At 46.8% G+C, this 12,301-nt stretch overlaps 1 protein-coding gene across 1 annotated transcript; it reads right to left on the bottom strand.

Annotated features, from left to right (window-relative positions):
* Positions 1-8,778: 8,778 nt before the first annotated feature.
* Positions 8,779-12,056, bottom strand: LOC138873317 (uncharacterized). The gene is made up of 5 exons (XM_070151771.1): positions 11,561-12,056; positions 11,312-11,382; positions 10,255-10,697; positions 9,093-9,288; positions 8,779-9,021 (listed from the first exon to the last, which is right to left on the bottom strand). The coding sequence occupies exons 1-5, from the start codon at positions 12,054-12,056 to the stop codon at positions 8,779-8,781; spliced, it is 1,449 nt and encodes a 482-aa protein (XP_070007872.1).
* Positions 12,057-12,301: the final 245 nt, after the last annotated feature.

Genomic DNA, 12,301 nt, shown 5'->3' with positions numbered 1-12,301 from the left:
TCAAAAACTCAACCAAACCACGTCCGAATGACCTGAAAATTTACACACACATCCCAAATAACACAGCAGAGCTATTGTAACTCTCGGAATTTCATTCCGACCCCTATATCAAAATCTCGCCTATCAACCGGAAATCGCCAAAATATCAACTTCGCCAATTCAAGCCTAATGATCACACTCCTAAGTCATAAATCATCTCCCGAAGCTAACCGAACCATCAGAACTCACATCCGAGCCCTCTAATATGTAAGTCAACATCCGGTTGACTTTTCCAACTTAAACCCCCTTAAAAGAGACTAAGTGTCTCAAATTTCACCAAACTCATTCCGGACTCGATCCCGCCAACCCGATATCACAAAATACGGATAGCGAAGCATAAAGAAGTATAAATGGGGAAAACGAAGCGGTAACTCATGAGACGACTGGCCGGGTCTTCATATCCTCCTCAACTTAAACAAACATTCGTCCTTGAACTAGTCAAGAAACATACCTAAAGCCTCAAACAGGTGAGGATATCTGCTCTGCATCTCCCGCTCGGTCTCCCAGGTAGCCTTCTCCACGGGCCGACCTCTCTACTGCACTTTCACTAAAGCTATATCCTTTGACCTCAACTTTCAAACCTGACGACCCAAAATAGCTATTGGCTCCACATCATAAGTCAAATCATCATCCAACTGAACCGTGTTGAAATCCAAAATATGAGACGGATCCCCAATATACTTTCGGAGCATAGAAACATGAAATACCGGATGCACACTCGACAAGCTGGGTGGCAAAGCAAGCTTATAATCCACCTCCACAATCCTCCGAAGCACCTCAAAAGGCCCAATAAACCAAGGACTCAATTTTCCTTTCTTCCCGAATCTCATAACACCCTTCATGGGTGAAACCTTCAATAGAACCTTCTCGCCAATCATGTAGGACACATCTCGAACTTTCCTATCAGCATAACTCTTTTGCCTCGACTGCGCTATACGAAGCCTCTCCTGAATCACCTTCTCCAAAGCATCCTGCACCAAATCAGTCCCCAATAGCCTAGCTTCACCGAGCTCAAACCAACCAACTGGAGATCTACACCGCCTCCCATACAAAGCCTCATATGGAGCCATCTGAATACTCGACTGGTAGCTGTTGTTATAGGCAAACTTAGCAAGCGGTAGAAACTGATCCCTTGACCCTCCAAAATCAATGACACAAGCATGCAACATGTCCTCCAATATCTTAATAGTATGCTCGGACTGTCCATCCATCTAAGGGTGAAAAATTGTGCTTAACTCCACCTGAGTACCCAACTCTCACTGCACAGACCTCCAAAACTACGAAGTAAACTGAGTGCCCCTATCTGAAATGATGGAAACTTGGACACGATGCAAACGAACGATCTCTCAGATATAGATCCTTGCCAACCGCTCTGAAGAATAGGTAGTACACACAAGAATAAAGTGCGCGGACTTGGTCAGCCGATCCACATTCACTCAAATGGCATCGAACTTCTTCAAAGTCCGAGAAAGACCAACAACAAAGTCCATAGTGATCCTATCCCACTTCCACTCGGGAATAACCATCTACTGAAGCAAGCCACCCGGTCTCTGTTGCTCATTTTTCACCTGCTAACAATTAAGACACCGAGCTGCAAATCCCATAATGTCTTTCTTCATTCTTCTCCACCAATAATGTTGCCTCAAATCCTGATACATCTTCGCGGCACCCGGATGAATGGAATACCGCGAGCTGTGGGTCTCTTCCATAATCAACTCCCGAAGCCCATCCATATTGGGCACACAAATCCGGCCCTGCATTTTCAACACTCCATCATCATCAATAGTCACATTTCTGGCATCATCATGCTGAACTATGTCCCTAAGGAGAAGCAAGTGCGGATCATCATACTGGCACTCTCTAATGCGATCATATAAGGAAGACCGATAAACCACACAAGCCAATACCCGACTGGGCTCCGAAACATCTAACCTTATGAAATGATTGGCCAAGTCTTGAACATCAACTACAAGAGGTCTCTCCCCAACTGGAATATATGTCAAACTCCCCATACTCACTGCCTTTCGTCTCAAAGCATCGGCCTCCACATTGGCCTTTCTCGGATGGTACAATATAGTGATATCATAATCTTTAAGCAACTCCAACCATCTCCGCTGCCTCAAATTAAGATCCTTTTGCTTGAACAAATGCTGAAGACTGCGATGATCAGTGAACACCTCACAAGATACGCCATACAAGTAATGCCTCCAAATCTTCAATGCGTGAACTATGGCAGCCAACTCCAAATCATGAACGGGGTAGTTCTTCTCATTGGGCTTCAACTGACGAGAAGCATAAGCAATAACTCTACCTTCCTACATCAACACACAACCAATCCCAACTCTCGAAGCATCACAATACACGGTATATGAACCCGAAGTTGATGGTAAAACTAACACTGGAGCTGTGGTCAAAACTGTCTTGAGCTCCCGAAAGCTCTACTCATACTCGTCCGACCATACAAATGAAGCACCCTTTCTGAGTCAACTTGGTCAAGGGCGATGCGATATATGAGAATCCCTAAACAAATCGGCGATAATAGCCTGCCATACCAAGAAAGCTGCTAATCTCTGTAGTTGAGGATGGTTTGGGCCAACTCTGAACCGCCTCTATCTTCTTCGGATTAACCTGAATACCCTCGCTGGACACCACGTGCCCCAAGAAAGCCACTGAACTGAGCCAGAACTCACATTTGGAGAATTTTGCATAAAGCTTCTCCTCCCTCAATCTATGTAACACAACTCTCAAATGATCTGCATGCTCCTCCTGACTACGCGAATACACCAGAATATCATCAATGAAGACTATGACAAACGAATCAAGATAAGGCCGGAACACGCTGTTTATCAAATGCATGAATGCTACTGGGCATTGGTCAGCCCAAAAGACATCACCAAGAACTCATAATGACCATATCGGGTCCTAAAAGCCGTCTTAAGAATATCTGAAACCCTGATCTTCAACTGGTGATAGCCCAAACGGAGATCAATCTTGGAGAACACTCTCGCTCCCTGAAGCTAGTCGAACAAATCATCAATGTGAGGCAAAGGATACTTGTTCTTAATTGTTACCTTGTTCAATTGTCTATAATCAATGTACATCCTCATTGTGCCATCCTTTTTCTTCACAAATAGAATTGGTGCACCCCAAGGTGACACACTAGGCCGAATAAACCCCTTATCAAAGAGTTCCTGAAGCTGCTCATTTAACTCATTCAACTCCGTTGGTGCCATACAATATGGCGGAATAGAAATGGGCTTAGTGCCCGGCACCAGATCAATATCCCTGTCCAGTAGCATGCCCGACAGGTCTGCAGGAAACACATCTGGAAAATCCCTCACAACTGGGACAGAATCAATACTGGGAGCCTCAGCTCCAACATCCCTCACGAAGGCTAGATACAAAAGGCATCCCTTCCCAACCATACGCTGGGCTTTCAAGAATGAGATCACTCTGCTGGGAACATAATCGGTCAAGCCTTGCCACTCAATCTGTGGCACACCCGATATAGCCAATGTAACTGTCTTAGCATGACAGTCCAGAAAAGCACGACACAGAGATAACCAATCCATGCCCAAAATGACATCAAAATCCACCGTGCTCAATAACAACAAATCCACTCGGGCCTCCAGACCCCCAATAGTCACCACACACGACCGGTACACACGGTCTACAACAACAGTATCACCCATTGGGTAGATGCATGAACAGGTAAATCAAGAAACTCACGGGGCATACTCAAATAACGAGCAAAGTATGATGACACATAAGAAAAGGTGGAACCCGGGTCAAATAATACAAAGGCATCTCTGTGGCAGACTGAAACAATACCTGAAATCACGGCATCTGAAGCAGCAACATCTGATCTACCCGGAAGGGCATAAAAATGATCCTGACCCCCACCTGATCGACCTCCCCCTCTAGGGAGGCCCCTTGCTGACTGACCTCCACCCCTAGCTGGCTGGGCGGGTGGTGAAGTAAATGGAGCAGAAGTCGAGGGCTGATCCCTCTACTGAGACTGACCATCACAAAGATGAGGACACTGCCTCCTCATATTCCCAAACTCTCCATACTCATAACAACTCCCTGGTGCTGGAGATGGGGACTGAAGGGAACCTCTGGCACCGGAATGACCAGTAGAAGGACCTGGCATGGAATAACCCTGGACTGATGGAGCACGAGATGAGCTCTGAGTTGGAAGGGCACTAAGTGATGAGTGTCCCTGATGAGAACTATGAAATCCATGACCTGATGATGCTCCACGGTAACCTGGGCGAGCTGAATGTGTCTGCTTGAATGAACGGCCTCTGCCCTGCTGGAACTAACCCCTCAAAGGAGCACTGCTAAAGCTACCAGATCCTCGAGTCCTCTTGACCTCCCTCTCCTCTCGCTCCTACCGGCGAACCGTCTCAATCTCACGAGCGATATCAACAACCTCCTCGAAGGTAGCACCTGTCACCCTCTCCCTAGTCATGAGAATCCGAAGCTGGTACATGAGGCCATCAACAAACCTCCTGATCCTCTCTCGGTATGTGGGAACCATCCAAACCGCATGACAGGCTAACTTAGAGAACCACATCTCATACTGTGTCACTGTTATCTCCCCCTGATGCAGCTGCTCAAACTGCCTGTGCAGCTCCTCTCAGCGCGACTGTGGTACATACTTCTCCATGAAGAGTACAGAGAACTGCTACCAAGTAAGGGGCACTACACCAACAGGCATATGCCTCTCATACGCCTCCCACCAAGTGAAGGCAGCCCCAGAAAACTGAAAGGTAGTAAATGTCACACCACTGGTCTCAAGAATCCCTGTTGTACGAAGCATCCGCTGGCACTTATCCAAGAAACCCTGGGCATCCTCGCCCTCTGCACCGCTAAATGTCTGAGGCTGGAGTCTACCAAACCTCTCAGGTCGACGCTGCTTATCATCCGACATAACTGGTACCACGAACTCTTGAGCTGGTGCAACCGGGTGGGCTGGAGGTTCCCCCGATATCTGGAGTCCCTGCACAACCTACTCAGGTGTGCGAGCAACGGGAGTCTAGGTACCTCCCCCTGCCTGAGAAGTAGTTGCGGCCGTAGTAACTGAGACCGCCTGAGCCAAACCGGTACACACTGATAAGATCTGAGCTAAAGCCTCCTGAAGGCTTGGAATCACAATAGCACATCTGGTGCCTGGGCTAGTGCTGTTGTAGTGTCCATAACTGGGACCTGATCAGGAACTAGGGCAGATGGTGGATTTCCCGGTGCTGCTCTAGCTGCTCCGCCCCTGCCACGGCCTCGACCGCGACCTCGTCCTCTGGTGGCCCCAGCTGGTGGAACTGGTGGTCGTCCACCTCGCCCGGTAGCACTTGTCCTCACCATCTATGAGAGAATGGAATAACAGAAGTCTAGTACTCGGATCAACAAGTTCGCACGACAAGAATTTCAAGAATATGGAGTTTTCCCTAAAGGTTCTGCAGCCTCTCAGGAATAAATACAGACGTCTCTGTACCGATCCGTGAGACTCTACTAAACCGGCTCATGACTCGCGAGACCTATGTAACCAAGGCTCTGATACAAACTTGTCACGACCCCAAATACCGGTCGTGATGGCACCTATCACATTACTAGGCAAGCCAATCGATCAAATAACCACAACCCATTTCCTTTAGTAATAAACCATTTTCAATACAGGTTTTAAATACTGATTTCATAATAAACGTTTAAAACGACAGAAAAATATGCAAAAGTCAAAATAACAATAATCTACACAGCCCAAACTGATCTGGTGTCACGAGTCTAGAGCCATTAATACAAGTCTGAATACCTAATACATCAATAGTCTAAGAAATGCGGAAAGATAATAAGATAAGAGGGAGAGAATAGGGCTGCGGATGCCATACAGCTACCTTGAAGTCTCCATCAAATACTGAAACAGCTGAAAGCCCTCACTAGGCCGCTCGGGCACCTGGATCTGCACACAAGGTGCAGGGAGTAACGTGAGTACGCCAACTCAGTAAGTAACTACAGTAAATAAGGAATGAAAGCAGTGACAAGCAGTTCAAAAATACATAACTAGATAATCAACGGAATATCAGGTCATCTTTACAGTTTAAAATCAGTTTTCGTTATAGAATCACATTTCCAGTTTAAAACATTGAAGTCAGTTGCTTAGCAATATATCCAACATAGGCTTATTTAAAAGAAGAGTGAAATCAATGAAAACATCATAACAAGGCCTCTTAAGCAAGGAATCACTCAGAATATGGCCCCTCGGGCAGCCTCTTAGTCACTCGTGACTCAACTCTTGTCACACAGTACTCACTCTCAGCACTCCGCTCTTTAGTATCTCATAATAATAAAAATCATAGTAACCGCTGCAGCGTGCAGTCCGATCCGTAATTTATAGTTGACTACACTCACTGTGGGTGTACAGACTTCGGAGGGGCTCCTATAGCCCAAACGTCATATTGCTGCGGCGCACAGCCCAATCCAATATACATATCACTGCAGCGTGCAGCCCGATCCAGTATATATATCGCTACAGCGTGCAACCCGATCCATATAAGTATCGCTGCGGCGTGCATCCCAATCCATAATACACACACATACACACACACACACACACACACACACACACATATATATATATATATATATATCCTCACTATTAGGTTCTCATCCTCTCTCAGTCATTAACCTCACAGCCTCTCGGGCACAACAATAGAAATTAGGGAACTCAGCCCAAACAGTCCTCACAATTAGAAGTGAAAAGATAAAACCAGTTTTAAACATTTAAACAGGTAAGACATGACTGAGGATAGTCAAAATGCCCTTAAGGGTTTCTACAGGTCGGCACAAGGCCCCAAACATAGCATACAGCCCATAATACAGTATAAATATCAAAAATACGGAATAATATAACGTTTCCAAATCAAATATGCAGCTTAATAGTTGCTACGGGACGGACCAAGGAACAATCCCTATCGGTGCACACCCACACGCTCGTCACCTAGCATGTGTGTCACCGCGTTTATCAAGACAAATCAAATACCGGGGTTTTGTACCCTCAGTTCCAGATTTACAATGGTTACTTACCTTAAACCGGTGAAAATACTACTCAGCAATGCCTTTGCCCCTCGAATCGGCCTCTATGCGCGTCGAATCTATCCAAAATTAGAACGAGGACATCAAAATATGCCAAAGGAACGAAGCCCAAGCGAAAACAATCAATAAATGGCACAAATCCCGAAATTACCAAAACCTGACCCCCAGGACCATGTCTCGAAATTCAGAAATTTTTACATCAATAGATTCCTCGTCTCCTCACGAGTCTATGCATATCAAGAACACTAAAATCGAAGTCCAAATGACCCCTCAAATCCTCAATTTAAGGCCTCTTAAACTCGAGCCCTAATCCTCCATTTTTAGCCATTTAATTCCTTTAATTTCAGCCTTAATCCATGAATACTACTATAGAAATATGTTTTAGGTCCAAAAATCCTTACCTTACGAAGTTCCCTTATCCCTCTTCCAAATCTCCCAAAAAGCTCCAAGCCGAAGTCTAAAAATGGTGAAATAACTAAATTTTGCGAAATGGAATAACTTATATGTTCTGCCCAGGCATTTTCGCATCTGCGACTCTCCAACCGCTTCTGCGGTGCCGCATTTGCGGTCATGCCTCCGCTTCTGTGAAAATCACTTAAAGTCTAAAAATCACATCTGCGATAGTCCATCCGCACCTATGACTCCGCAGGTGCGGTCCCACACTGCATCTGCGGTTCATGAAAAATCTCAACACTCCACTTCTGTGGTTCATCTTCCGCACATGCGGTCCCCAAACCGCAGGTGCAAAAACACCAGAGGCAGCAAAATTTCTGCACTTCCACAAGTCTCAAACCTTCCCATTAACCTTCTGAAATCACCCCGAGGCCCCAGGAACCTCGACCAAAAGGACAAACATAACCCAATACCTTATACAAACTTGTTTCAATCATCAAAACACTTCAAACAACATCAAATCAATTAAAATACCTCGAATTCAAGCCTAAGTTTCTAAAATCTTTCGAAATACGTTTTTGATCAAAAACCCAACCAAACCACGTCCGAATGACCTAAAAATTTACACACACATCCCAAATGACACGACAGAGCTTGGGATAGAGAACGACATCGTCGACCATATAACGCCTCGAATGGAGCCATATTTATGCTAGACTGATAGTTGTTGTTGTATGCAAACTCCGTCAAGGGAAAACATTGATCCCACTACCCTCCAAAGTCAATCACACATGTTTTGAGCATGTCCTCCAATATCTGCACTGTCCGCTCCGACTGCCTATAGGTCTGAGGATGGAATGTTGTGCTGAGCTCTAAACGTGTCCCCAACTCACTCTGAACATCCCTCCAGAAATGGGAAGTGAACTGAGGGCCTCTGTCTGATATGATGGAAACAGGCACACCGTGCAACTGGACTATCTCCCGAATGTAAATCTGAGCATACCTCTCTGTTGTATAAGTAGTTGCCACTGGAATAAAGTGGGCCGACTTGGTCAACCTTACAACAATGATCCATACTGAATCAAACTTCCGCAAAGTCCGCGTCAACCCAACTACGAAATCCATGGTGATGCGCTCCCACTTCTATTCTGGTATATGCATCTGCTAAAGTAGGTCACCCGGCCTCTGGTGTTCATACTTGACCTGCTGTCAATTCAAACACTTAGCCACATATTCTACTATGTCTTTCTTCATCCTTCAACACCAATAATGCTGCCTCAAGTCGAAATACATCTTCGTAGCTCCCGGGTGAATGGAATATCGTGAACTGTATGCCTTCTCTAGAATCCTCTCCCTCAGACCATCAACATTAGGGACACATAAATGACCCTGGAGTCGCAAAACACCATCCTCGCCAATAGAAACCTCCTTGGCACCTCCCTGAAGCACCGTCTTTTTGAGAACCGCCAAATGTAGATCATCGAACTGTCGGGCCTTGATCTGCCCCAATAATGAAGACTGAGCAACCACACACGCAAGAACTCAGCTGGGCTCTGAAATGTCCAACTCACAAGTCTATTAGCCAAGGACTGAATGTCCAAAGCTAGTGGCCTCTCCTCCGCTAGAATGAATGCCAAGCTACCCATACTCTCTGTCTTCCTGCTTAAGGCATCCGCGACCACATTAGCCTTGCTCGGATGATAAAAAATGGTGATGTCATAATCCTTCAGTACCTCAAGCCACATGCGCTGCCTCAAATTAAGATCCCTTTATTTGAACAAATGCTGCAAGCTGAGATGATCCGTATAAACCTCACATGAGACCTCATACAGATAATGCCTCCATATCTTAAGAGCATGAACGATCGCGGCCAACTCTAGGTCGTGCACAGGATAATTCTTCTCATGAACCTTTAGCTGGCGCGAAGCATAGGCAATAACTCTCCCCTCCTGCATCAATACACATCCCAATCCAATGTGCGAAGCGTCACAATATACCATATACATCCCTGAACCGGAAGGCAACACAAGAACTAGTGTTGTAGTCAAGGTTGTCTTAAGCTTCTGAAAGCTCGCCTCATAATCATCAGACCAATGGAAAAGAGCACCCTTCTGGGTCAATCTAGTCAGAGGTGATGCAGTAGATGAAAAGCCCTGCCCGAATCGTCTGTAATAATTTGCTAACCCTAGGAAACTCCTAATCTCGGTCACCGAAGTAGGACGTGGCCAACTCTGAACTGCCTCAATCTTCTTGGGGTCCACCTTAATACCCTCTCCTGACACAATATGCCCCAAGAATTCCACTGACTCTAGCCAGAACACGCACTCGGAGAACTTAGCATATAGCTTCTGCTCTCACAAGGTCTGAAGCACTACCCTCAAATGTTGTTCGTGCTCCCCCAAGCTACAAGTGTATATCAAGATGTCGTTAATGATGACGATGACAAATGAATCAATGTAAGGCCTGAATACCCTGTTCATCAAGTCCATGAATGTTGTTGGGGCATTAGTCAAGCCAAAGGACATCACCAGGAACTCATAATGGCCATATCTAGTTCGGAATGCAGTCTTTGGAACATCTGAGTCCCGAATCTTCATCTGATGATACCCTGACCTCAAGTCAATCTTGGAGAACACCCTAGCACCCTGCAACTGGTCGAACAAATCATCGATACGAGGCAACAGATACTTGTTCTTGATGGTGACTTTGTTCAACTGGCGGTAATCAATGCACATCCGCATAGTCTCATCCTTCTTCTTCACAAATAACACGGGTGCACCCCAAGACGATACACTGGGTCTAACAAACCCCTTTGCTAACAACTCCTCAAGCTGCTCCTTCAACTCCTTCGGAGCCATACGGTACGGTGGGATAGATACAGGCTGGGTGCCTGGAGCCAAATCAATGCAAAAATCAATATCACGATCAGGTGGAATGTCAGGAAGATCAGAAGGAAACACATCGGCAAACTCTCGAACCACCGGAACTGAATCAATCGTCGGGGACTCTACGGTGGTGTCCCGAACATAAGCTAGATAAGCCAAACACCCCTTCTCAACCATATGTCGAGCCTTCATGAAAGAAATAACCCTACTAGATGTATCTACTGCGGAACCCTTCCACTCTAACCTCGGGAACCTTGGCATCACTAATGAAACAGTCTTGGCATGGTAATCCTAGACAGCGTGATATGGGGACAACCAATCCATGCCCAGGATGATCTCAAAGTCGATCATATTAAGCAACAGGAGATCTGCACTAGTCTCAAAACCATAGAATGTGACCACACAGGACTAGTAGATCTGATACACCACTACAGAATCACCTACAAGAGTGGACACATGAATAGGAGTGCCCAAAGGCTCAGGAGAAATAACCAGGAAATGAGCAAATATAGATGATACATAAGAATAAGTAGACCCTGGGTCAAATAATATCGAAGCATCTCTACCACCGACGGAGATAATACCTGTGATGACGGTATCTGAGGCCAATGCATCTATCATGACCGAAAGGGCGTAGAATCTGGCTGGAGCGCCGGCTGGCTGGCCTCCACCTGACTGAGAAATAGCTGGCTGACCTCTCCCTGCCTGGCCTCCACCTCTAGGACGGCCCCTACCAGTCTGCCCTCCACCTCTGGGTGACGGGGTAGCCAGTGCTGAAATCATAGGCTGCTGACCCTACTGTACTGCCTTGCCCCGAAGCCTGGGGTTGTACCTCCTCATATGACCAAGATTTCCGCACTCGAAACAACCCCGCGGTGCGGCGGCCTGCTGTCCTGATGGCTAACCCTGATGGACTGTAGACCCACTGGAAGAAGCCTGAATAGCCGGTGGACAGTATGAACTCTCCGGTATAGCACTGAAATAAGAATCAGAATAGCCCTAAGGACCTGAATACCCCTCGGAGAAACCCTGAATAGCTGGCGGGCGATACGAGCTCTCTGGCATAGCGCTAAAATAAGGATGCGCTGGAGCACCTCGTGCAGGCGGTGGTGCTGAATATGGGGGCCTGCTGGGCTAACCCCTCCCAAACTGACCTCTACCCCTAGCCGGGGCACCTCTGAACTCTCCGGAGAATTGAGCCCTTTTATTATGCTGCATCTGCTCTCTACCCCTCTGGTGATATCCCTCAATCCTGTGAGCAATCTCTACCACTAGCTGATACTCTGTACCCATCTCCACCTCTTGGGCCATGCCAGATCGAATACCGGGGTGCAACCCCGCAACAAATCTCTGCACTCTCTCTGCATCTGTGGGAAGTATCATGAGTGCATGGCGAGACAACTCAGAAAACCTCGCCTCATAATCGGTCACAGACATCTGACCATGCTCAAGATGCTCAAGCTGATACCGTAGCTCTTCCCTCTCAGAGGGTGGAATGTACCTATCCAAGAACAACTGTGCAAATTGACCCCGAGTGAGGGGAGGAGAACCTGTTGGCCTGCCTAGAACATAGGACTGCCACCATCTACGGGCACTGCCCTCAAGCCGAAAAGTAGTGAAGTCAACTCTATGCGACTCCAATATCCTCATGTTATGCAGTCTGTCCCTGCACCTATCTATGAAGTCTTGGGCATCCTCATGACGCTCGCCCCCGAAGACCAGAGGGTGAAGCCTAGTCCACCTATACAATAACTTCTGCGGATCGCCATCCGCAGCTGGTCTGGGCTGGGGTGCCACTGCAGCAACTAGCGGAGCCCCGTCTACGGGTAGTGCACCCAGAGTCTGATACACTGTAGCTGCATAACCAGGAGCCTAAGAAGTAGGGGTCTGTGCTC

This window comes from Nicotiana sylvestris, chromosome 7, assembly GCF_000393655.2.
Source record: "Nicotiana sylvestris chromosome 7, ASM39365v2, whole genome shotgun sequence".
Classification (NCBI taxonomy): Eukaryota; Viridiplantae; Streptophyta; class Magnoliopsida; order Solanales; family Solanaceae; genus Nicotiana; species Nicotiana sylvestris.
This window is presented reverse-complemented; position numbering and strand designations above follow the sequence as displayed.

Excerpts from the sequence above, each read along its gene's own strand:
- LOC138873317 (XM_070151771.1), bottom strand. The coding sequence starts at position 12,056 with ATGAGGATATTGGAGTCGCATAGAGTTGACTTCACTACTTTTCGGCTT. Across the intron at positions 11,383-11,560 it reads TGCCCCGGCTAGGGGTAGAG|TGCTATACCGGAGAGTTCAT; the intron begins GTCAGTTTGGGA and ends TTCTTATTTCAG. Across the intron at positions 9,022-9,092 it reads AGTCCTTGGCTAATAGACTT|ATCAAGGCCCGACAGTTCGA; the intron begins GTGAGTTGGACA and ends TTATTGGGGCAG.